Consider the following 26,907-nt stretch of genomic DNA (forward strand, 5'->3'; position numbering starts at 1 on the left):
CCCTAAAACGGGGACCATTTCCATTTTGTTAAGGGGCGGAACGCGGTTCAAGCCTAGCAGATTGGTTCCAAAAACGTCGTGTTATTCACTGCCTCTGATCAGTGACATTCCCATTTGCAGCTGAAAGAGGTATTAATTTGCCAGAGTCACAACACGGTCGGGGTTCCTCGTCGCTGTCTTATTCCAAAATAAGCTTAACACAGAAAGATAATGACACTCCCACGGACTGGCACAGAAGGCCGCCTCCGAATGACATCGCGATCACAGAGGCACAGACAGCGTCACAAAGCCCCACGCGTACTCACACCGAAGGCTCAGCCGTCGCGCGTTTCCCTCCCAGGCCCCAGGAACTAGTAACTAGGGACGCTTCTGGTCTCTAGGCGAGGAGAGGGGGAGAGCTCAATCTTTGCGCCTGCGCACACTCCTGCTCTTACCCGCCGGAACCCTGGGCCACGCCCGGCTCGCATAATCACGCACTGCGCCCGCTCTGCTCTAAGGTCCCTCTCACTCCCTCAGCAGCCCGAGGACGAGCCCCTCAACACTAGGCCACGCCTTGTCTCCGCCCCTCTCCGACCCCTGGAGAGAGGCTGGCGCCTGCGCGATGGGGGTTCCAGCGTCGACTCACGGAGTCCTTCGGATGAGAGCTTCTGGGTGCCAGACGAGGCCGGGGGTTTGTTTTGGGTGGTTTGGGAGTCCGAGCTCGAGGGCTGGGCCAGGAAGGGCAGGCGAGGCGGGCGGCTCCGACGCGGGTCGCGAAGGCCCAGCCGCGTCCTCTGTCCCCAGGACGACTACATTTCCCAGAGGCCAGCGCGGCGCGCGTACTCGAGTCTGCGGGGCGGAGGCCGCGGCTCGGGGCTGCTGGGCGTTCGGGGCGGCTTGGGGCGGCGGGACCACTGGAGTGAGCTGTGGGAGAGATGGGGGTGTGCCTGTGTGTAAAAGATCGGTCAGAGTGTGAGGCTCCGTGAGAGGGTGCGGTTTCTGTGTGTGTGTGTATGTGACAGACCGAGAGTCCAGTGTGAGACCAGGGTATGTTCGTGTGTGACAGAGCGAGACGGGCCAGTGTGAGAGACCAGTGAGTGTGAGAGAGGGATGTGCCTGCATTTGAAAGGGAGCGTGTGAAGCTCAGTGAGAGGTTGCGAGGTGTGTGGGTGTGTAAGTGTGTAACAGACCAGGTGTCCAGAGCGTGAGACCAGGATGTATTCGTGTGAGAGAGTGAGACGGGCTGGATGGAGTGTGAGAGACCAGTGAGTGTGAGATGGGCGTGTGCCTGTGTGTGAAAGGCCGGTCGGTCGGTGTGTGAGGCTCAATGAGAGGGCGGTGTGTGTTCGAGAGAGAGAAGAATCACCATGTATGCGAGACTGGACTGTGCAAGAACAGAGTGTGAGACTGTGGTGTGTTAATGTGTGAAAGGGAGACCAGTGAGTGTGAGAAATGGGTGTTTTGGGTGAAAGACCCGTCAGTGTGTGAGGCCGTGTTATGTGTGTCTGACAGACTGAGACCAGGGTGTGTTCGTGTGTGTGTGAGAGACAACATAGCGTGAGACCAGTGAGTGTGAGAGAGATGAGCACGTGGCTGTGTGTGAAAGACCAGTCATTATGTGAGGCTCTTTGAGAGGCTGGTGTGTGTGTATGAGAGAGAGAAAGAGACTAAACTGTGAGAGTCCAAAGAGTGAGACTAGGGTATGTTGTTATGAGTTTGTGAGAGAGAGGGAGGCGATCAAAGTATAGGACAAAGTTATGTTTCCTGGCTTACGACTTCTAAGATCCTTGGAATCTCCAAAGTATTAAGTGTCTTTTTGCATGCTAATGATTGGTGGGCTGGCAGCCTGTATGTTGATCACGGTAAGGGCTGGTCACCAGAACAATCTAGGCAGGATTAGAGGGTTGGGATTACCTGCCCCATCCTCAATCTCCAGGGAAAGGAAAGGGAGCCACAGGTTAAACTGATCATCAGTGGTCAGTGATTTAACCAGTCATGCCTACATTATGAAGCTTCCATAAAAACCCAAAAGGACTGGGTTCATCAAACTTCCAGATAGCTGAACACTGGAGGTTCCTGTAGGATGAGCCCCTTCCTATATAACCTTGTCCTATGCATTTCTTCACCTGCATCCTTTGTAATATCCTTTATTATTACAAACGTGTTTCCCTAAGTTCTGTGAGCTGCCCTAGCAAATTAATTGAACGCAAGGAGGGGGTCATAGGAACCCCGATTTATAGCTAGTCAGAAGCACAAGTAAAACAACCTGGGGTTTGCAACTGGCATTGGAAGTGGGGAGCAATTTTGTAGGGCTGAGCCCTCAACCTGTGGGATCTTATGCTGTCTCCAGGTAGATAGTGTCAGAATTGGGTTGCCCTAGAGGTCACCCACCTGGTATTCACTGAAGAACTTATTGCTTGCCTGGTGTGTGTGTGTGTGTGTGTGTGTAGACCCCCACACATCTGGTCTTAGAACTGTTTTGTGTTGTGTGAGTAGAGTAGGAGAAACAGTTTGTTTTTCCTCTTTGTCACCTGAGTGTGTTATCAGGGACTGGATTGTGAGAATCCAGAGTGTGAGACCAGAGTATATCAATGTGTGAGAGAAATAGATGTGTCTGTGTGAAAGATGAACAAGTATGAGGCTCCCTGGAGTCTGAGAAAGATCATGTGTGTGTCTGAGTAAAAGCAAGAGACTAGACTGAGAGTTCAGTGATTGGGAGAGACTGGGGTATGTTGGTGTGAGTGTGTGAGAGACCAATGGGTATGTGAGAGACTAGAGTATGTCTCTGTCTGGACTGGTAGGTTGTGAGAGGGTGTATCACAGTATGAAAAAGATTGGAGTGAGAGCGACCAGTATGTATTTTGTGTGCATGAGATAAAGCAGTTGGAATATGAGAGATCAGAGTGTGTTTGTGTATCTGTGTGAGACACTGGAGCATTTGAGTAACTGAGGCCTCTTTGAAAGATACCATTGAATGTGTATGTATGAGAGACCATCATGTTTATATGTGTGAAAGAGGGAGAGAAAGACTAGTGATGTGGTTGTGTGAGAGACCAAAATGGGTGAGAAACTATGTGAACCATGGTGTGTTATCCAAAAAGCTTTACAAATATAACCTCTGTGAGGTTGTGAAGCATGCATGTGTGAGTGAGACAGAGATAAGGGACAGTGAGCTGTGTGTGTGAGAGAAGTAAGATTGGGGGTATGTGTGAAGGTGTTGGTGAATCACCACGTGTGCTTATATTCATGTCCTCAGACAATGGAAATGTGACTGTGTATATGTGCTTGTTTTGGGGTGCTTGTGATTGTGTCCTCCGTGTGACCACGAAACCTGTGTTAGTGTTTGTATGTCACCCTGTATACCCATAATTGTGGCCCTGTATGACTGCTGTGTATGGAGAGACTACTTGGGAGATTGATAGGATTGGATTCTTTATGTGTGGCTGTTTGGAATTGTGTGTTGCCAGGATAGGAAATGTGGAATAGAATTCCTGTCCCCAGTCCAAGGGTTTCAGTAAGAAGCAAAAGCTGGGGTGACTGAAGCTCCTAACTGAAGCAGGAGACACCCTCACTTCTGTGTGACAGGAAGGTAATCAAGGGGCTGGGACAGAGGTGAGAGTGAAAGTGGCAGAATTGAGTGCTAAAGGTTCCATCGTTTCAGGGTGAGGAAAGTGAAACATTGCCAGGGGGTGGGTCAGGGATGCAGTGGTGGGGATTGAGTGAAGAAGGAGGATAACCCTGGCCTCTGGTGGCATTTGGGAGTCAGATTTTCCTTTTTCTTTTGTTTTTTTTTCCCCAAAAACCCCATCCATCTGGCCCAGAAAGGAGCCAGATTTTCAAACAGTAGACTTTCAAAGCATGAAGCAGAGACCCAAGAAGAGAATGACTCCACCTTTACCTGTAAAATAGAGGAAATGACTATTTTATAGGATTATTTGAAAAATAAAGCGAGATAATCTAATCTATGCAGAGTACCTAATGCATCTGAATGGGAAGGTAGCTCTTTGAAAAAGATTAAATTTAGGACCTCAAGCATGAAAAAAAAAAAAAACCGTTATGAGTTATAGCCCTTCAGTGGCCATAGGTTGCTCATACCCAGTTGTGGGATCAACCAAAGCTGGGAAGAAGAAGACAGTTTTAGGCTAGTGATTCTGGGAGTGCAGCATCTCTGGCCTCATCTCTCTCTAACCTTTCCCTTCCTTCAGCCTTGCCCTCCCAAGACACTGTTCTTCAAGAGAAAGACCAGAAGAGAAGGCAAAAATGAATGTTGAAGTAGTAAAAGTCATGCCCCAGGTTAGTGGATATTTTCTTTGTCTTCATGAAAGGCAGTCTTGCTGTTTAGGACTTTGTAATGCTTCTTTTCTTTTGAAAATTCCCTGATTAACAGTCCAGGAGCCTAGTTCCCACTTCTCTCAGGGGCCACTGTCTTTAACTCTAATTACCTAATGAGTGAGTAATAGCTTAGTATAAAAAGTCATGGAGGTCCCTCTGAGATTCCTCTTCCCACCTTGTGTACATTTTAAATTTAGTGTTGACTCTTGTGAAAAGACTTGATTTATGTTGTGTGGAATTATACATGTGGATATGTTAGTACTAGTGAGTTGGGCTCCAGGTTAAATGTGCATGCAGTGCGTTTCCTATATATAGAATGCATCAGGAATTATTCCTCTACCTGAAGTTTTGTCCAAATCTCTAATTATGTCCTTAAGATAAATTCTTTAAAAGTTTTTCTTTACATTTTAAGTATGAATTACCAACCTCATTCGTTCACCTGAAAAATCTTATTCTACTTAATTTTTGCAAATTTTATAAATTTAAATAGGTGAGATGTTCACATGGTACAAAATTTACAAACAAATTTCACCCTTAACTCCCAGTTATTTTAAGAAGTTATTCTCACCATGTATCTCATTCAGAGCTATGTTATGCCTTTGTGTGTATACAAAAATACTTTCTTCCCTTCAAAGTTAATGATTTTTCGTGTCTTGTTGATGAAATTTTTGTCTACCTTTAGGTCCTATTTTTCTTCTAAGATTTGTTTTATCCTTCACATTTAAGTTTCTGGTAAGCTTAGACTTGATTTTTGTGGTTTTCTATCATGGTAGGGCTGAAATTACATCAACTTTTTATGTTAAATTTAATTTACATTAGATTTTTACATTTAATTTACATTAAATTTTTATATTAAATGTATAATTTATAATAAGTGAGGCAGAGATTTATTTTTTCAAGTTGGCACAATGGCATTAATTGAATTATTCATCTCATTCTCACTAATTTGAAATGCCACCTATATCATGCACTAAATTCCTGTGTATATTTGGTTCTGTTGCTGTACTACACTCAGTTTTACTTGAATTTCTGCTTTTAATCTTTTAATTTTTAAATATTATATTGCACATGTATAAGAAACAATGTATAAAAAGGAATCCTTAATTCTCCCACTGTGAAATTCCCCTCCTCACATTTTTTCTAAGTGGAAAATGTGTTTTCATGACATACATGAGTGTCAGATGTCCATAATTAATGCTTAATTAATTTATATGCTTCATATGGAAAGTTACGTTAAATTAATTTTGAAACACTGCTTTTTTTTCTTGCGCTGTCAGAGTTCATGAGATATTAAAAAATATTTACATGGATTCTGGGCATCTGTGTCTTCCTCAGCATTAAAACCATTTTGTGAGTTACCTAACATAATTTTCCAAAGATACAGACCTTTTAGAGTTTGTGTGCCTCATGTTGTCATTAAAATTCTACCTGAAGTCACAAGCACCATACACAACAGAATTAGTCCCCTCCAATTTGCCCTATAGAAGTAAGTTGGGATCTCCACAATACAACTTACTGTCTTTAGTTTTGATATTTAACCTCATACTCCTGAATAATGTTCCATACACTATTTCTTGATTATTTTAGTTTTAGAAACGATCCAGTAACCTACTACTATAGATGATAAAGATGCAGTCCATTAACCCCACCACCTGAAATGCACACACACATGCTTATTTGATAGACTGTAAACATTATTCACTATTTTTGTTTTAAATCAGTGTTCAGGGTAGCTTGGTGTCTTTCATCAATTTGGAAATTTTTCAACCACAAATATTCTGAAACTTTCCTCTTTTTCTAAGATTACAATTATATACATAATTGACACTGTTTTATATGTCACTTATGCTTTAATTCTCTCTTTAATTCTCTAATCTCCTGTTAAGCCCATAATGGAATTCTTAACTTCTGTTATTGCATACTTAGTTCTAGAATTTCTATTTAATTGTTTTATGTAATTTTCTATTTTCTTCCTGAATTCACTACCTTTCCTTTTAGCTCCTTAAAAATATTATCATAATATTTTGGTATCCTTGTTGGATAATTCCATTATCTGGATCTCTTATGTGTTTCTATTTTCTGATGTTTTGAAAAGTATCTTGTTTTTTGTCTTAAATGCCTCATTTTGGGTTTAGTGCTAGACTTTATATATTTTTAAAAGATAGTTTGAAGCTTTGATGTCCTCCTCTTGAGAAGGTTTACTTAAAAAATAAATTTTATTTTTTAGAATAGTTTTAGATTTGTAGAAAAATTGCAGAGATAGTATAGAGAAATCTTATACCACACCAAGCTTCCCCTATTAATATTTTACATTAGTGTGGTACTTTTGTTAAAATTAATGAACCAATATTGATATGTTATTAGTAACTAAAGTCCGTGCTTAGTTTAGATTTTCTTTCATTGTTTTAACTTTTTAATTTTTTTTTTTTTTTTGAGACAGAGTTTCACTGTCACCCAGGCTGGAGTGCAGTGGCAGGATCATAGCACACTATAACCTGCCTCTCCAGTTCAAGCAATTCTCGTGCCTCGGCCACTCAAGTAGCTGGGATTATAGGCATGCACCACCATGCACAGCCAATTTTTGTATTTTTGGTAGAGGTGGGGTTTTGCCATGTTGTCCTTGCCATGCTATGTAGGCTGGTCTTGAGCTCCTGGCCTCAAGTGATCCACCGGCCTTGGCCTCCCAAAGTGCTGGGATTATAAGTGTAAGCCACTGCACCCGGCCAGGCTTTCTTAGGTTTTATCTGATGTTTTTTTTCTGTGCCAGGATTCTATCTAGGAAATTACATTACATTTAATAGTCATATTTCCTAAGACTCCTCTTAGCTGTGATAGTTTTTCATACTTTGCTTATCGATGACCTTGTCAGCTTTGAGGAATACTCAGTTATTTTGTAGAATGTCTCAAATCTGATGTTTTTTCATGATTAGACTAGGGTACTGTGTTTTGGGGAGGAAGACTGCAGAGGTGAAGTTCCTTTTTCATCACATCAAATCAGGGGTGCACACTGTAAACATGATTTATTACTGTTGATGTTAATAGATGTTAACTTAATTAACTTTGAGGTAGTGTTTGTCAGGTTTCTTTATAATAAGGTTACTCTTCTTTCCCTCACTTTTCCATACTGTACTGTTTGTAAGGAAGTCACTATGCACAACCTACACTCCAGAAGTGGGAAATTATGTTCTACCTCCTTAAGGGCAAACATAAATCATTTGAAAGATCTTCTAAATGAGATATTTGCCTATTTTCCTCATTTATTTATTTAGTCTTAATTTAGTCACTTACTCAGTATTAATCCTCCTGGAAATTTCATAAATTATCTGATACCTTGCAATAAATGGTTTTTTCCTTAAAAAGAAAAAAGAATTACAAGCTCTTCAGATGCCATCCATTGGGATTTACTTCATTGGTTATAGCATTATCAGTTTAAAAAAATCACTACATATACATGCATACATATATGTAAAGTTATTCTATAGATATTGGTAAAATTCTGGTAGTATATATACTAGATTATTAACCATAAGTACCAGGATCAAAAGCAGTTTTTTCTGTGGGAACAGCCAAAGCTCCTCTGTCCTTAATAGTCAGCAAAATTATCCTAAATATCGGAAAGAATGTAAGCACCTTTTGCTTGCATTGAGGAATACATCTCATTTTATAAGAATATGTGAAATGATGGTTCTTAGTTCTCAACTCACTAGAAGGTGAAAACTAGAATTCAGTAAAACTGTGAGTACACAGAGAAATGTAAACAATTTTGTAATTCTTTTATATGAAAAATATATTAAGCATTTTCCTAAAGGTATGTATATCTTCTAAAGTCCCGTACATTGAATATCTGTTTAAAATTTGCTTTTAAACACTAATCTTTAGAACAAAGACATGATACAGAGATTACTGTTTAAAGCGAATTAAAATGTGCTCATAACCTTGTCTTTAGTTATATTTTTGATAACTTTGCAAATCAGGCACTAAGATTAAGAAGATATTCATTTTCAACAGAAGTAAATCTGAAGGTGAAAAATGCCCACAATAACTTTTAAAATTTCTTACAAGCTGCTGGTGATTATAACTGGTCATTAATTTTTCTCTAAGAATATTTAAAAGTTATAACTTCAATTTCATTTTGTTCTGCAACTGTGGGTTCTACCAACCGTGGGTGGAAAACACAGTATTCACTGATGCAGACCTAAGAAAATTGCATTCTTAAACATGTTTTTATTATTTAAGAAAAATCAGCCACATTAGTTCAATGCCTTTCTCCAGCCCCTGCCAATAAAACTTGGATCCCATGGAGTATCATTTGAAAAATATCAATTTAGATATTCCTTTTATGCTTCTGAAGATTCAACACAGGTGTGTGTTCTCCCTTGAAGCCGTCTTCACTGCCTTGTAGTTATGCACCCATATTTCCCTATGTTCGGAATCGATTGGCCCCATTGTACCCAATGCAGTTAAACACTTCCATAAGTACTGTTTTGGCTTGGATCTTCCTATTTATGTTTTTTCTCTCCTATGAGTTATTTCTCACCTAAAGTAGAGACACTTTGGATCAACTCAGAGTTATCTTTGGACATGAGCATTGGTTGGTTAAGAATATATTTGTCACTTCAGGACTTAGTGACATTCAAGGATGTGGCAATAGATTTTTCCCAGGAAGAATGGCAATGGATGAACCCTGCTCAGAAGCGTTTATACAGGAGTATGATGTTGGAGAACTATCAGAGCCTGGTATCACTTGGTGAGGATCTTTTCCCTCCTGCATAATCTACCTTTAAGGAACTTTTTTGTCTATATATTATTAAATTTGCTTTTATTATATGTAGGTCAGAATGGAATTTGGGAATGGAATCTGAGAAACAGAGGATATTGAGGGACTGAAGAAAACTTGAGATTTAGAGTTAGTGAATTTGGAGAATATCAAATATTCCATGCATACACCCTTAAGGCAATTGGGAACACAAGACACAATGTGAATCTCACCAGTCTCCTCAGTTTCCTTGTTCTCTCTCTCCTACAGAATTACTATCACCGCTAGACAACAACAAGGTTCACAAAGAATATATAGCTAGATTACTATAAATTCAGAATATCACTTTTAAAATCTGTATCTTTGTATTAAGTAACAAACTGAAGACACAAACTGAAAATGGCTTCAGATCACTTACTGTTAGGGAAATTCCTATGGACCTTTCTTCTAAGCACTGGGGCCACCCCATTGGCTAGATTAGCTTTCTGTTCTCTAGAAGCCCTTTTGATTATGCTTGTGGTTCATTGAGCTTCTTGAAACTAAATTTATATCTTAAACCAAATTTGGGAAATTTTTAGCCATTATTTCTTCAAATCTTTTTTTCTGTTCTTTTCTGTTTTGGACTTCAGTTACACCTATGTTAGATTGTTTGATATTGTGCCCTAGGTAACTAAGGATTGTTTCACTTTTAAAAATCTTTGTTCTGTTTTCATTTTTCTCTCGCTCTGTTTTTTTTTTTTTTTTTTTTTTTTTTTGGAGACAGTCTTGCTCTGTTGCCCAGGCTGGAGGGCAGTGGCGCAATCTTGGCCCACCACCTCCCAGGTTCAAGCAATTCTCCTGCCTTAGCCTTCCAAGTAGCTGGATTACAGGTGCCCACCACCACACCCAGCTAATTTTTTTTTTTTTTTTTTTTTTTTGAGACGGAGTCTCGCTCTGTCACCCAGGCTGGAGTGCAGTGGCACCATCTCGGCTCACTGCAAGCTCCGCCTGCTGGGTTCACGCCATTCTCCTGCCTCAGCCTCCTGAGTAGCTGGGACTACAGGTGCCCGCCACCACACCTGGCTAATTTTTTTGTATTTTTTTAGTAGAGATGGGGTTTCACCATGTTAGCCAGGATGGTCTTGATCTCCTGACCTCGTGATCTGCCCGCCTCAGCCTCCCAAAGTGCTGGGATTACAGGTGTGAGCTACTGCACCCGACCTAATTTTTGTATTTTTAATAGAGACAGGGTTTCACTATGCTGCTCAGGTTGGTCTTGAACTCCTGACCTCAGGTGATCCGCCTACCTCAGCATCCCAAAGTGCTGGGATTACAGGCGTAAGCCACTGTGCCCAGCTCAGATTGGATAATTTCTGTTGATTCATAGTCAAATTCCCTGACTCTATCCTTACCCTCAATGTTTGGTTAGGTGCATCTAGTGAATTTTTAAGTTTCAGATGTTATATTTGTTGAATTATATAATATTTATTTGGTTCTTCTTGTAGTTTCGTTTCTGAGATATCCTGTGTGTACATTTATTTCAAGCATATTTGCCTTTATATTCTTAAGTATTGATATAATAATAGCTGTTTTAAAATCATGTGCTATTTCTTCTTCGTTATTGCAGTGTGAGCGTCTATTGCTTGCTTTTTCTAATGGGCATGATTCACTTTTTCCTTTTCTTATGTCAAGTAATTTTGAATTTTATCATGTATACTGTAAATACAACATTGTAGAGCCTCTGGATTCTGTCATATTCCCCTAAAGAGTATTGATTTTTTTCTAAAGCAGGCAATTATCTCAAAACTTCAAACTGTTTCTAGAGACCTTTTAAAATACCTCATTTACTACTGTGTGATAATATTCAGAAAATGTTGGGCTAAATTTCTGCCCTCAAGCCCCTCATAAAATAGTTCACAGAGTTAACTGTTAGCAGTCTTACTAGGCTATTCCAGAGTTTTATGTAGTCTGTCCTTCAGATGTGCTTTATCTCTTATCTAGTATTCCTACTATATCATTCCACCAGAATTAAGGTACTGGCTTTTAGTTCTGAAATAACCCAAAACATGACCAATTTTCATGTCTTTTTTTTATATGTAGGTCTTTGCATTTCTAAGCCATATGTGATCTCCTTATTGGAGCAAGGGAGAGAGCCTTGGGAGATGACGAGTGAGATGACAAGAAGCCCATTCTCAGGTGAGTGTGGAAGAACCAGAGAGGGGAATCTTTTTGACATAATGGCTCAGCCATTTTTAGAGGTGATACCTTCTCACTTATGCATCTCAGAAACTCTTCATAAGCCTTACAGGCCTGGAGAGAAAACTGAAACTTTATGCTTCACATGGGCCCCTCAAATATCTTCTCTTCCACTTGACTGCCTTCTCTCTAAGAACTAATATTCTGTAGAGATTAGAGAATCTTAAATCTCTTAAGATTTTTGTTTTGCAAAAATCATTATCCAGCTCCTTACCATCCCGTCTTTCTCTTTGCCATACAGACTTATATAAACTTCTATGTTTCTTAAATCTTTTCTTAACTCTTGAATTAGGTACTGCTTACAAATTATAATGTACCCTGCTGCTCTTTCATTCCTTTCCTGTAGCAGATAGGAAAAATCTGAACCCTGTTAGCCTCTTCCTGATCAGCTCCTTCCTACTTCTGTAACCTCATTCTTTATTACTTTTTAGCTTTTTCATTATACTTTAGTCCAGAGTTTGCTAAATTATGTGAGATACCCAGGGTATGTTTCAAGTGAGTTACAGGTATACCAAGCTACTGAGTCTCTCAAGAGCCTTGGGAGACTAGATGGCTCCAGAGGTAATTCCAAATCTGATTGCCTCTGAGTCACAGGCAGTATCATTCTTTTGCCTGCTCCACCTGTGTTTTACAAATGTCATATTAGGGTCAACTTTTCTGAACTCACCAAGCTTTTTACTGACTCAGGCATATGCACTTCCTGTTTCCTCTACCCAGAATGTTCCTCTCCTGGGGTCTGTCTATCCTGAATATCAAATCAGAGCTAAAAAATCATCTCATCAGAGGCCTTCCCTAACCACCTTATGTGATGAACATTTCCCCATCCCAACCCAATAACTGTCCACCAAGCCACTGTTTATTTTCTTTCTAACACTCAGGAAAGCCTACAATTAACTTGCTTATGTTTAATGCTTATATTCTGCCTCTCCCACTGAAATTAAAGTTCCAAAAGAAAAGGGCATATCAATATATGCCCTTACAATTATGGCTTAAAGCATTCTCCTTTCCCTTCTGTAACAGTGTTTGATCTTTTGGAATAATTTGGATCCTAAATTTCCCGTGTCCTCCAAATACAATAGTCCCCCTATTCAAGGTTTTGCCTTCTGCAGTTTGTTACCCACAGTCCACCACTGTCCAAAAATATTAAATGGAAAATTCCAGAAGTAAACAATTTATATGTTTTAAATTGTGCACCATTCTGAGTTATATGATGAAGTCTTGCACCTTTCTGTTCTGTCCTGCCCAGATCATGAATCATCCCTTTGTCTAGCACATCCATGCTGTATGCCCTACCTGCCTTTTAGTCTCTTAGTCTCGTCTAGCTTTTCAGATCTGTTGTGTGTAGTGAATATAGGGTTCAGTATCATTCCAGGTTTCTGACATCCACTGGGTCTTGAAATGTATCCACTGTGGATAAGGAGGGATGACTATACTCACACATCAGAAGGGAAATAGACCCTGCTTGGATGCACTTTATACTTTGGTTTTGTATGAAGATGCCATCTGCCTCAAATAGAGAAACAGAAAAGAACTTTCCTGATAATTGGCCCTGTGAAGAACAAGTGGAAGAAGGGAAAGGGGGAAAAGGAAGAAGCTATAAGTCTGGTGGGATGCTGAGTCAATGTGTAGATAAAAGTATTATTGTATGCATAAGATATCTTAGTGTCTGTTAAAAAAGGCCAGGAAGTGAGGAACAACCATGGCTCTCTGTAGGAAATTGGAGTTGAAGACAATCTTCATGTGACAAAAAAGTAAAATGTGAGAAAACAGTAGATGATGGACTCAGCATTCTGTGTCTTTTTCTAGTATTGTTCTCTTCAGTCTGTCTACGTAGGAAAAATTATAGGTGATTAGTTCATTAACCCCACATTGCCTCAGTTCTTGAAGCAGGGGTGCCTTGGTCTGAATGTCTGTGTGCCCCTGAAATTCATGTTGAAATCATCTTCTCTAGAGTGCTGGTGGTAGGTGGGGACCTTGGGAGGTGATTAGGTCATGAGGGCTCATGAGTGGGATTATTACCTTTATAAAAGGCCCAAAGGAGCTTCCTTGCCCCTTCCATTGTGTGAGGAAACAGGAAGAAGGCACCATCTGTGAGAAAGCCAGCCCATGCCATGGGCCTTGATCTTGGATTTCCCAGTCTGCAGATCTGTGAGAAATAAATTAGCCATGGCCGGCTAATTTTTTATAAGTGTATTAGTCTGTTTAGTTATAAGTGTTGTTTGTAAGTGTATTAGTCTGTTCTCAAGCTGCTAATAAAGACATACCTGAGACTGGGTAGTTTATAAAGGAAAGAGGTTTAATTGACTTTTAGTGCCACATGGCTGGGGAGCCCTGACAGTCATGGCAGAAAGCAAAGGAGGAGCAAAGTCACTTCTTACATGGTGGCAGTCAGGAGAGAGCTTGTGCAGGGGGACTCCCATTTACAAAACCATCAGATCTCGTGAGACTTATTCACTGCCAGTGAACAGTATGGGGGAAACTGCTCCCATGATTGAATTATCTCCACCTGGCCCCACCCTTGACATGTGGGTATTACTACAATTCAAGATGAGATTTGTGTGGGGACACAGCCAAACCACATCAATAAGCTACCCACTATGTGGTACAGTCATGGGCCACATAAACAATGTATCTATCCATTATGGACTGCATATAAGACAGTCACACAAGATTATGATGGAGCTGCCCTATACAGGTATAACTTTTAAAAAATCTCTTCTGGCTAGGCATGGTGGCTCATGCCCATAATCCCAGCACTTTGGGAGGCCCAGGCAGGCAGATCACGAGGTCAGGAGATTGAGACCATCCTGGCTAACATGGTGAAACCCCGTCTCTATTAAAAATACAAAAAAATTAGCTGGGCGTGGTGGCATGTGCCTGTAGTCCCAGCTACTCGAGAGGCTGAGGCAGGAGAATGGCATGAACCCGGGAGGCAGAACTTGCAGTGAGCCGAGATTGCGCCACTGCACTCCAGCCTGGGCAACAGAGCGAGACTCTGTCTCAAAAAAAAAACAACTCTTCTATTGCTGGGCATGGTAGCTCACACCTATAATCGCAGCACTTTGAGAGGCTGAGGTGGGAGGATTGCTTCAGGAGGAGTTCCAGACCAGCCTGGGCAACAGCAAGACCTCATCCCTACTAAAAATAAAAAATTAGCTGGGCATGGTGGCATGCACTTAGTACTCCCAGCTACTCAGGAAGCTAAGGCAGGAGGATCACTTGAGCCCAGGAGTTTGAGGATGCAGTGAGCCGTGATCATGCCATTGTACTCCAGCCTGATGACAGAGGGGACCCTGTCTCAAAAAATATATATAAAATGTCCTCCTAGCATACTTTACTGTACCTTCTTTATGTTTGTATACGTTTAGATACAAAAATACCATTGTGCTTCAGTTGCCTATAGTATTCAGTGGTAACATGTTGTACAGGCTTGTAGACCAGGAGCAGTAGGCCATATAGCCTAAGTGTGCAGCAGGCTACACCATCCATCGAGGTTTGTATAAGTACGCTCTGTAATTGCCCATCCATAATGATGCATTTCTCAGAGCATTTCTCCATCATTAAGTGACACAAGACTATTTTGTTATAGCAACCCAAGTTATTCAAGACACTGGATATTCCTGATACCGTGAAGACCTGGACTACAAAGCATGTTAATACCTCAAAACCTTTCTTGACTGCTCTAGTGGATTTGATCTCTCCCATCTCTGAACTTTTATAACAATTTAATCTTTATCTCACACTTGATTATGTTTTGTATTATCTTCTCAAAACTTTTTTTGTTTGTCTTGTCTTCCTAAATTACTTTCTAAACTTTTCAAGAACAATTCCTTCATTACTTTGATATCACAAATGCTTAGTGCATAATGTATAATTGCTTAGGAAATATTGGATTAGTCGATGATTTGCTATGGATGACATAGAAAAGGAAAGCACTTCCTTTGCCTTTTCTTGAAACCACCTTTTCCCTCAGGTTTTCTCTCAGTATCATCTCTTCAATACAAATTTCTTTATATTTTACTGATAACTTTGTATATATGCCCAGATTTCTTCTATCTATGGTAAGTGATGTAGCAATATATTTTTTCTTTTTTTCTTTTTTTTTTTTTTGAGATGGAGTTTCATTCTTGTCACCCAGGCTGGAGTGCAATGGCACAGTCTTGGCTCCCTGCAACCTATGCCTCCTGGGTTCAAGCAATTCTCCTGCTTTAGCCTCCCAGGCAGCTGGGATTACAGGCAGGTGACACCATGCCCCGCTAATTTTGTGTTTTTAGTAGAGACAGGGTTACACCACATTGGCCAGGCTGGTCTCTAACCTCTGACCTCAGGTGACACGCCCGCCTTGGCCTCCCAAAGTGCTGGGATTACAGGCATGAGCCATTGCACCTGGCCGATGTTGCAATAATTTTTAAAGCACATTTATTCCTTCTGTAAACTTATATTCTAGGTCAGGAGTTAAGAAAGTTACTCGTGGTAGTAAATAAGAATGTGATTAATAGTAGTTATATCAACCTACATATCATTATAAAATTCATTTCTTCAAAAGGGGAAATGGTAAAACCCTGTTAAGCAGTGGCTTAAGGTGCTGGGTGCAGTGGCTCACACCTGTAATCCTAGCTACTCAAGAGAAGGTGGGAAGATTGCTTAAGCCCAGGAGTTAGTGAGCCATGATCATGCCGCTGCACTCCAGCCCGGACAACTGAGTGAAACCCTCTTTTTTTTTTTTTAATAAAAAGGTGGTCTAAGAGGTGATAATTTTACCAGGCTGTTGAAAGTAAGATGAAAGGGAAAATCTCTTAATATGCAGATTAAAGTTCAGGGAACTCTGAGAATTGAAGAGTTTGCTGTATTGAAACATGTAGATGATTTCATAGGAACACCATTTTCACATTTAGAAAAGATAACCATAGGATTTCACCTAAATCCTAAGATAATCACAAGCCATAGGGTATATGGTTACTGGAGATCTCTAGAGACTTTTCAGCAGCAGTAGTGATACGATATTGGTATTTAAACAAAGTTAACATAACTGTATATGAAAACCAATTACAAGTGGAAGAGAGTAGATGAAGAGAGCTTAATTTATAGTCTGTTAGGTCAATACAGGCATGAAATATTACCATTGCAGACTACTTCTCTAGGATTTCATCCTACATTGAGGTTTTTGTTTTTGTTTTTGTTTTGAGACAGGGTCTTGCTCTGTTGCCTAAGCTGGAGTGCAGTAGGGCAATCATGGCTCACTGCAGTCTCAACCTCCTGGGCTCAAGTGATCCTCTGACCTCAGCCTCCTGAGTAACTGGGACTATAGGCATGTACCACCATGCTTGACTAATTTTTGTGTTTTTTGCAGAGATGGTGTTTTGCCATGTTGCCCAGGCTGGTCTTGAACTCCTGGGCTCAAGCAATCCACCTCAGCCTCCTAAAGTGCTGGGATTATAGGCCTAAACCACTACACCTAGCCCATTTCGCTTTCTTAGTCACCTCTCCCATGTTCCTTCATGAGCTGTCTTTCTTGGGGTCTCCCTGCATGTTTTCCAGTTGACATGCCTGTACATAACAGGTTTTGTGAGATTTATTAAATATTTTTAAATTACCTTTTTCACAATGTCTCCTTTGTTGTAGCCCATGATAAAGGGAACATTCACTTTTTTTTTATATCTTTCAGATTGGGAATCTATATATGTGACACAGGAATTACCTCTGAAGCAGTTCATGTATAATGATGCATGCATGGAGGGAATTACAAGCTATGGACTTGAGTGTTCCACTTTTGAAGAAAATTGGAAATGGGAAGACCTTTTTGAGAAGCAGATGGGAAGTCATGAGATGTTTAGCAAGAAAGAAATAATCACTCATAAAGAAACCATCACTAAGGAAACAGAATTCAAATATACTAAATTTGGGAAATGTATCCATCTGGAAAACATAGAAGAGGGTATTTATAATCACACATCAGATAAAAAAAGCTTCTCCAAAAATTGTATGGTAATAAAACACAAGAAAGTCTATGTAGGAAAGAAGCTTTTTAAATGTAATGAATGTGACAAAACCTTCACCCATAGCTCATCCCTTACTGTTCATTTTAGAATTCATACTGGTGAAAAACCATATGCATGTGAGGAATGTGGAAAAGCCTTCAAGCAAAGGCAACACCTTGCTCAACATCACAGAACACATACTGGAGAGAAACTCTTTGAATGTAAAGAATGTAGGAAAGCCTTCAAACAAAGTGAACACCTTATTCAGCATCAAAGAATTCATACTGGAGAAAAACCATATAAATGTAAGGAATGCAGAAAAGCCTTCAGACAGCCTGCACACCTTGCTCAGCATCAGAGAATTCATACTGGAGAGAAACCCTATGAATGTAAAGAATGTGGCAAAGCCTTCAGTGATGGCTCGTCTTTTGCTCGACATCAGAGATGTCACACTGGCAAAAGACCCTATGAATGTATTGAGTGTGGGAAGGCTTTTAGGTATAACACATCTTTTATTCGTCACTGGAGGAGTTATCATACTGGAGAGAAGCCTTTTAATTGCATTGATTGTGGGAAAGCCTTCAGTGTTCACATAGGACTTATTCTGCATAGGAGAATTCATACAGGAGAGAAACCTTACAAATGTGATGTGTGTGGAAAAACCTTCAGCTCTGGTTCATCCCGTACTGTACACCAGAGAATTCATACAGGAGAGAAACCTTATGAATGTGATATATGTGGGAAAGATTTTAGCCATCATGCATCACTCACTCAGCATCAAAGAGTACATTCTGGAGAGAAACCGTATGAATGCAAGGAATGTGGGAAAGCCTTTAGGCAGAATGTACACCTTGTTAGTCATTTGAGAATTCATACTGGTGAAAAACCCTATGAATGTAAAGAATGTGGAAGAGCTTTTAGAATCAGTTCACAGCTGGCTACTCATCAGAGAATTCATACTGGAGAGAAGCCTTATGAATGTATTGAATGTGGAAATGCTTTCAAACAGAGATCACACCTTGCCCAACATCAGAAAACTCATACAGGAGAGAAACCTTATGAGTGTAATGAATGCGGGAAAGCCTTCAGCCAAACTTCCAATCTTACTCAACATCAAAGAATTCATACTGGAGAGAAACCCTATAAATGTACTGAATGTGGAAAGGCTTTTAGTGATAGCTCATCCTGTGCTCAGCATCAAAGACTCCACACTGGCCAAAGGCCCTATCAGTGTTTTGAATGTGGGAAGGCATTCAGAAGAAAGTTATCCTTAATTTGTCATCAAAGTCGTCATACTGGAGAAGAACCTTAAGAATGTAGTGCATGTGGCCAAGCCTTTAGTTATCATCAATCCCCTACTGTTAATCAGAGATGTCCCACTGGATAAAAAACATATAAATATAAGAAATGTAGAAAAACCTTCAGCCAGGAGGCTGGCAAGATGGCCGAATAGGAACAGCTCTGATCTGCAGTTCCCAGTGAGATCAACGCAGAAGGTGGGTGCTTTCTGTATTTCCAGCTGAGGTACCTGGCTCATCTCATTGGGACTGGTTAGACAGTGGGTGCAGCCCACGGAGGGTGAGCTGAAGCAGGGAGGGGCGTAACCTCACCTGGGAAGTGCAAGGAGTCGGGGATCTCCCTCCCCTAGCCAAGGGAAGCCATGAGGGACTGTGCCATGAGGAATGGTGCACTCCGGCGCAGATACTACGCTTTTCCCATGGTCTTCGCAACCCACAGACCAGGAGATTCCCTTGGGTGCCTATGCCACCAAGGCCCTGGGTTTCAAGCACAAAACTGGGTGGCCATTCGGGCAGACACCAAGCTAGCTGTAGGAGTTTTTTTGATAGCCCAGTGGCACCTGGAATGCCAGTGAAACAGAACCGCTTACTCCCTTGTTAAGGGGGCTGAAGCCGGGGAGCCAAGTGGTTCCCATGCCCACTGAGCCCAGCAAGCTAAGATCCACTGGCTTGGAATTCTCGCTGCCAGCACAGCAGTCTGAAGTCAACCTGGGATGATCAAGCTTGGTGGGGGGAAGGGCGCCAACCATTACCAAAGCTTGAATGGGTGGTTTTCCCCTCACAGCATAAACAAAGCCATGGGGAAGTTCCAGCTGAGCAGAGCCCTCCACAGCTCAGCAAAGCCTCTGTAGCCAGACTGCCTCTCTAGATTCCTCCTCTCTGGGCAGTGCATCTTTGAAAAAAAGTGCAGATAAAACCCTCATCTCCCTGGGACAAAGCACGTGGGGGAAAGGGGTGGCTGTGGGCACACCTTCAGCAGACTTAAACATTCCTACCTGCCAGCTCTGAAGAGAGCAGCAGTTCTTCCAGCACAGCGCTTGAGCTCTGCTAAGAGACAGACTGCCTCCTCAAGTGGGTCCCTGACCCCCATGCCTCCTGACGGGGAGACATCTCCCAGCAGGGGTCCACAGACACCTCATACAGGAGAGCTCTGGCTGGCATCTGGTGGGTGCCCCTCTGGGACAAAGCTTCCAGAGGGAGGAACAGGCAGCAGTCTTTGCTGTTCTGCATCCTCCACTGGTGATACCCAGGCAGACAGGGTCTGGAGTGGACCTCCAGCAAACTCCAGCAGACCTGCAGCCGAGGGACCTCACTGTTAGAAGGAAAACTAACAGGAATATAATCAACATCAACAAAGGACATCCACACAGAAACCCCGTCTGAAGGTCACCAGCATCAAAGACCAAAGGTAGATAAATTCACGAAGATGAGGAGAAACCAGTGCAAAAAGCCTGAAAATTCCAAAAACCAGAATGCCTCTTCTCCTCCAAAGGATCACAACTCCTTGCCGGCAAGGGAACAAAACTGGATAGAGAATGAGTTTGACAAATTGACAGAAGGAGGCTTCAGAAGGTGGGAAATAACAAACTCCTCTGAGCTAAAGGAGCATGTTCTAACCCAATGCAAGGAAGCTAAGAACCTTGAAAAAAGGTTAGAGGAATTGCTAACTAGAATAACCAGTTTAGAGAAGAACATAAATGACCTGATGGAGCTGAAAAACACAGCATGAGAACTTCGTGAAGCATACAGAAGAAAAACCTTCAGCCAGATTGAATGCTTTACATGGAAGAATTCATACTGCAGAGAGGTCTTAACAATGTAAAGAATGTGCAAATGTCCTCAGACAAGATGCACACCTTGCTCATCAGTGAGTTCATTTCAGGCAGCCAGCTCTTCTTCACCCACTACATGACCAAGACCTGTGGATATATCTGCTAAATATTTTTGGAATTTATCCACTTCTTTTGGTTCCCCAGTCCAAAACACAGTCATTTCACCTGGAGTATTTCAATCATTACACAGGTGTCCAACCTTTTGTCTTCCCTGGGCCACATTGGAAGAAGAAAAATTGTCTTGTGCCACACATACAATACACTAACATTAACAATAGCTGATGAGCTAAGAAAAAAAAAGTCCGTGCATAGTTTTAGTGATACACCACCTCCGATAAGCAAAAAAGTCCTCACATTGAATGGGTTGCATACCCGTGAATTCTAAAACTTCATCCTCTTTTGTCCCTTTTGAGTTAACATTACAGCCACAGTGACCTTTCAAAAATGCAAATTAAGTTACTCTTAAAACTCTAGTTAAAATACTTGATGTACATAAAGTGCTTAGCAAAATGACCAACTCATACTAAGTGCTTAGTAAATGTTAGATAAGTATTCTTCAGAGTTGATGTAAATTATTTTTAAACACTGTATTCTTGAAAGCAGTATGGCAGTCATAAAAATTTTGGAACCAAAACAGTATCTTTTTTTAAGCTAAAAAAAGTTTTAAATGGTGTCTTTCTGTGTTGCCCAGGGTGGTCTCAAACTCCTGTGCTCAAGTGACCCTCCCACCTCATTCTCAAGTGGCTGCAATTACAGGCAACCAGCCTAACTTAAAACAGTATCTTAAGGTAGATGGTGATTAGCACATGTAGTATGCTTAACATTTAATATTATAATAAAACATCACAGCGGCTGTATCATGATTAAGGCTGTGTTCCCTTGTTGGTGAGGAAATTAATTATGACTTGATACATAGAACATGTTTTAAGAAGTGGCTATATAGCTCTGGATAAAACGAACAAAAGAATTAGAATTCCTGCGGAGAATATATACAAGACTATTTAGTCAAGTAAAAAAAAATCACTAATGTTTAACTGAAGAAAGAAATTGAATAATATAGTTCTATTTCAACATGTGGGTTCACAGATTTATTCTAACCTTCCAAGTAAACTTGTTCCACTAGTAAAGTTGTTCTGGAGTATATTTTTTAAAAAAAACCACTTAAAATGTTCCACTTCTTTCATGAGGCTAAGTCAACTCTGATATTAAACCAAGGGGAAAGAAATGAAATTATAGGTGAGTTTACTTAGTTATATACAAAAGGAAATTATTAGCCTCTGCTGATGGAGAACAGAGGCTGTGAATAAATGGAGATCCATAACATGATCCTACATGAATGTTTCAATATTGTAATCCTGTAAGTTACTTTTACATTGACAGTTCTGAAATTCATGTTGAGTGTTAATTAGGCAGGAATCAGAAGGGAGGTTTTGTAGAAGGTCGTATCCATGGGTTTTTTATATTTGAAAAGTGTTTTCGATGTATCATTGGGGGAGATTAAATGTCTTTGACAGTTATCCAACTAGAAATAAAGTCAGCATCCCATTTGACTCCTTACACAGAAGTTCATTCTATACTCATTACAGACGTAAGAGGAAAAACTGTTAAGATGGTAGAGGAGAATGTAGAGTATTTCTGTGCCTTTAGGTTCAGGAAGTCTTTGATAAGCAGGACAAGGTCCAGAAGCCATGAAGAGAGAATGACAGGACTGTGTAGAAGATTTAAATCTTTTTCATGGCGTAAGATACTGTATGCAAAGTTAAAAGGCATATGACAGGCTAAGAGATATCTTAAACATACATTAGAAAGGATATAGCCCTTGAAAAAGGGCTGTTGGAAAGCAGCAAGGATAAGGTGCACAGTCTTGCAGAGCATGTCAACAAAATTTATTGGATGAAGAAATTAAAATGGTTAAATAGAAGAAGTTCTCAACCTCACTAATGATCAGATAAGTGCAGATTGTAAAAGTCCTCATCCCCACCAACACAAACCAGCAGAAATTTTATGTGAATGTGAAGTTTGGATAATATCCAGTATTGTCGCAGATGTGAGAAACCATATTTTCATATATTGAGAGGGTAAATTAGAGGAAAGCCATTTTAGAGGGCAATGTGGTGTTACCTGTCAGCATTTTGAATATAATTACCCTTTGCCACAATTCTACACCTAGTCAGTTATGTTCTCAAAAAGCACAAGTGCAGAAATATAGATGCATAAGCAAATGTGTTGCAGAATTGTGAAAAATTTGGAAAAAATGTTTAGTGCTAGTAAAGTTATGGGTTACTTAAGTTACAGAAAATCAGTTTAGTAGATCACTGTGTAGTTACGGAAAATGAGATGGATCTCTACTCAAAGATGTCTTGCAGTTTATGAACGGAGATGTAATTTCATGACTAACATGATGACATCGTTATTAACTACATAAACTTTATAAAGCTTAAAAAATGCATTCATAGTATCTGTTATTTGTTGTTTTTGTTTACAATACAAATAGAAACTATGCACACAGATAGAAGAACTCCTTCCCTGTTGTTTTTGTTTTGTTTTGTTTTTGGTAGCGGGCGGGGTGAGCTGCTCTCATGTTATTCCATGAGTTTTTTTGTGTGTTGCTTCTTGCGCATGGTTCATTTTTTGTTTTTATTTTTTGAGACGGAGTCTCGCTCTGTCACCAGGCTGGAGTGCAGTGGTGCGATCTCGGCTCACTGCAACCTCCACCTCCCGGGTTCAAGCGATTCTCCTGCCTCACCCTCCTGAGTAGCTGGGACTACAGGATAGTCTCGATCTCTTGACTCATGGTCTGCCCACCTTGGCCTCCCAAAGTGCTGGGATTACAGGCATAAGCCACCGCTTCCAGCCTGTATATGGTTCATTTAAATCAAATGAGATAGTCCTTGAGACATGGGGGAAGTTGAATGTGAGTTATCCTTTGGCCAAGACTTAAAGATGGTATATGAGTTTGTGCTGCTGTGCTCCCTAGACCTGACCTGATTCATGCTTCTGCCAGGTTGTAAACCTGTTTTCTCCTGCTGAATTGGCAGAGTAGTCCCAAAAGAACTGTAACTAAGGTATGCACATACTGAAGAAAGGGATATAGTATTTCTGGGAGAGCTCTAAGGAAGGTAGACTTCTGTTGCAGTCATTCTGAAGAATTATGGGTGGTGATTCTTGCACAAGCCCAGCTCATACATCTAGGCTAGATGATGCTTAGATATCTATCAGTGCCTGGGGATGTTTTAAGGCCTCTGGTTGGGTTTAAGCCTGCTGGGAAAAACCTCGGCTAAAAACAGCTGAAAAGCTTTTCCTGAACCTGTGCTTGAGAGCAGCATTTTACCTCTATGGAGTGCTTTACTTGCCATCCATAGGATGCTAGGCACATTTCAAAGAAGGACTGTTTTAGGAAAGTGGTTTCTTATCTGTTAAATTTATTGAGGCTCGTTTTATGGCCTATCATATGGTCTATCTTGGAGAAAGTCCCATGCGCTGTTGAATAGAATGTGTATTCTGTGGCTGTTGGATGAAATGTTCTGTATATATCTGTTAAGTCTATTTGTTCCAAGGTATAGTTTAATTCCATTGTTTCTTTGTTGACTTTCTTTTTTAAAAAATTTGAGATGGAGTTTCACTCTTGTCACCCAAAGCTGGAGTACAATGGCATGATCTCAGCTCACTGCAACCTCTGCCTCCCAGGTTCAAGTGATTCTTCTGCCTCACCCTCCCGAGTAGCTGGGATTACAGGTGCCTGCCACCACACCCAGCTAATTTTTTTATTTTTATTAGAGACAGGGTTTCACCATGTTGGCCAGGCTGGTCTTGAACTCCTCACCTCAGGCGATCTGCCTGCCTCAGCCTACCCAAGTGCTGGGATTACAGGCATGAGCCACTATGCCAGACCTCTTTGTTGGCTTTCTGTGTTGATGACCTATCTAGTGCTGTCAATGGAGTATTGAAGTCCCCCACTATTATTGTGTTGATCTCTATCTCATTTCTTAGGTCTATTGGTAATTGTTTTGCAAATTTGGGAGCTCCAGTGTTAGGTGCATATATGTTTAGGATTGTGATATTTTCCTGCTGGACAAGGCCTTTTACCATTATATAATATCCCTCTGTCTCTTTTAACTGCTGTTGCTTTAAAGTTTGGTTTGTCTGATATAAGAGTAGTTACCCCTGCTTCTTTTTGGTGTCCATTTGCATGAAATGCCTTTTTCCACCCTTTAAGTTTATGTGAAGTCCTTATGGGTTAGGTGAGTCTCATAAAGGCAGCAGATAGCTGGTTAGTGAGTTCTTATCCATTCTACAGTTCTGTGTCTTTTAAGTGGAGCATTTAAGCCATTTACTTTCAATGTTAGTATTGAGATGTGAGGTACCAGTGCATTCATCATGCTCTTTGTTGCCTGTGTACCTTGGTTTTTTTTTGGTTTTTTTTTTTTGCTTTTTAACTTTTTTTTTGTATTATAGGTCCTGTGTGATTTATGCTTTAAAGAGGTTCTGTTTTGATATGTTTCCAGGATTTGTTTCAAGATTTAGAGCTCCTTTTAGCAGTTCTTATAGTGGTGCCTTGGTAGTGGTGAATTCTCTCAGCATTTGTTTGTCTGCAAAAGACTGTATCTTTCCTTCATATATAATGCTTAGTTTCACTAGATACAAAATTCTTGGGTGATAATTGTTTTGTTTGAGGAGGCTGAAGATAGGGACTCAATCCCTTCTAGCTTGTAGGGTTTCTGTTGAGAAATCTGCTGTTAATCTGATAGGTTTTCCTTTATAGGTTGCTTGTTGGCTTCTGTGTCACAGCTCTTAACATTATTTCCTTTGTCTTAACTTTAGATAACCTGATGACAATGTGCCTAGTGATGATCTTTTTGCAGTTAATTTCCCAGGTATTCTTTGTGCTTCTTGTATTTGGATGTCTAGATCTTTAGCAAGGCTAGGGATGTTTTCCCCAAATATATTTTCCAAACTTTTAGATTTCTTTTCTTCCTCAGGAACACTGATTATTCTTGGGTTTGGTCATGTAACATAATCCCTGACTGCTTGGAGGCTTTGTTCATATTTTCTTATTCCTTTTTCTTTGTCTTTGTTGGATTGGGTTAATTTAAGACCTTGTCTTCAAGCTCTGAATTTCTTTCTTCTACTTGTTCAATTCTACTGCTGAGACTTTCCAGAGCATTTTGCATTTCTATAAGTGTCCAATGTTTCTTGCATTTTTTATTTTTATTTTTCTTTATGCTATTTCCTTGAATATTTTTCCCCTCACTTCTTGTATCACTTTTTGGATTTCCTTGCATTGGGCTTCACCTTTCTCTGGTGCCTCCCTGATTAGCTTAATAACTAACCTTTTTCAGGTAAATCAGGGATTTCTTCTTGGTTTGGATCCATTGCTGGTGAACTAGTGTGATTTTGGGGGGTGTTAAAGAGCCTTGTTTTGTCATATTACCACAGTTGGTTTTCTGATTCCTTCTCATTTGGATATGCTTTGTCATAGGGAAGGTCTAGGGCTGAAGGCTGTTGTTCAGATTCTTTTCTACCACTCTTTTTCTATTCCCTTGACGTAGTACTCTCCCCACTTTTCCTATGGATGTGGCTTCATGTGAGCCAAACTGCAGTGACTGTTGTCTCTCTTCTGGGTCTAGCCACCCAGCAAGTCTGCCTGGCTCTGGGCTGGTACTGGCTATTGTCTGCACAGAGTCCTGTGATGTGAACCACCTATGGGTCGCTCAGCCGTCGATATCAACACCTGTTCTGGTGGAGGTGGCAGTGGTATAAAATGGACTCTGTGACAGTTCTTAGCTTTGGTGGTTTAATGCTCTATTTTTGTGCTGGTTTGCCTCCTGCTGGGAGGTGGCACTTTCCAAAGAGCATCAGCTGTGGCAGTTTGGAGAGGAACCATTGGTGGGTGGGGCCGTAGAACTCCCGAGATTATAAGCCCTTTGTCTTCAGCTACCAGGGTGGGCAGGGAAGGAACATCAGGTGGGGGCAGGTCCAGGTATGTCTGAGCTCAGTATGTCTGAGCTCACACTCTCCTTGGGCAGGTCTTGCTATGGCTGCTGTGGGGGATGTGGGTGAGGTTCCCAGATGAATGGAGTTGGGTACCTAAGAGCATTATGGCTGCCTCTGCTGAGTCATGCTGGTTGTCAGGGCAGTGGGGGAAAGCTGGCAGTGACAGGCCTCACCCAGCTCCCACACAAATGAAAGAACCGGTCTCACTCCCACTGTGACCCCCCCAACAGAACTGAGTCTGTTTCCAGCCAGTGGATGAACCAGGCTTGAGAACTTGCCCCAGGCTACGAGCCTCCAAACTGCAAAAGAAAAGGGCTTCGTTCTTTCCCTGCCTGCAGAGTCTGCACACCTGATCTGTGCCCTGCCTCAAGTTCTGACCAGGAGGCTTCTCACCCAGTTCAAAGTGTCACAGAGTGCAGCTGGAGATTTCCTTCTCCCTTTGGTGTTTTCCCCCTCTCACCTGGGTGCCCTCCCAATGGATCCCTGTGGTGCCAGGCAGGAAT

The 26,907-nt window shown here is 41.0% G+C and overlaps 1 protein-coding gene across 5 annotated transcripts; it reads left to right on the forward strand.

The window, feature by feature from the left end:
- Window positions 1-499: 499 nt before the first annotated feature.
- On the forward strand, window positions 500-22,865 carry ZNF471 (zinc finger protein 471). Of its 5 annotated transcripts, XM_054672490.2 has the most exons (6): window positions 518-670; window positions 3,447-3,568; window positions 4,185-4,272; window positions 8,932-9,058; window positions 11,147-11,242; window positions 16,968-22,859. In XM_054672490.2, the coding sequence occupies exons 3-6, from the start codon at window positions 4,240-4,242 to the stop codon at window positions 18,590-18,592; spliced, it is 1,881 nt and encodes a 626-aa protein (XP_054528465.1). In that variant the 5' UTR covers window positions 518-670; window positions 3,447-3,568; window positions 4,185-4,239; the 3' UTR covers window positions 18,593-22,859. The 5 variants fall into 5 exon arrangements, with proteins under 5 accessions (XP_063656404.1, XP_054528465.1, NP_001092815.1 ...); NM_001099345.3 differs by lacking the exon at window positions 3,447-3,568 and having other exon boundaries at window positions 594-670; window positions 16,968-22,865; XM_054672489.2 differs by lacking the exon at window positions 518-670 and having other exon boundaries at window positions 2,985-3,568.
- Window positions 22,866-26,907: the final 4,042 nt, after the last annotated feature.

Source organism: Pan troglodytes, chromosome 20, assembly GCF_028858775.2.
Source record: "Pan troglodytes isolate AG18354 chromosome 20, NHGRI_mPanTro3-v2.0_pri, whole genome shotgun sequence".
NCBI classification, from domain to species: Eukaryota; Metazoa; Chordata; class Mammalia; order Primates; family Hominidae; genus Pan; species Pan troglodytes.

What these genes read in the sequence shown, in the direction of transcription:
- ZNF471 (XM_054672490.2), top strand. Translation starts at nt 4,240, where the DNA reads ATGAATGTTGAAGTAGTAAAAGTCATGCCCCAG. An exon ending in TAGTAAAAGTCATGCCCCAG is followed by an intron (nt 4,273 to 8,931) that starts GTTAGTGGATAT and finishes TTGTCACTTCAG; the next exon opens with GACTTAGTGACATTCAAGGA. An exon ending in GACAAGAAGCCCATTCTCAG is followed by an intron (nt 11,243 to 16,967) that starts GTGAGTGTGGAA and finishes TATATCTTTCAG; the next exon opens with ATTGGGAATCTATATATGTG.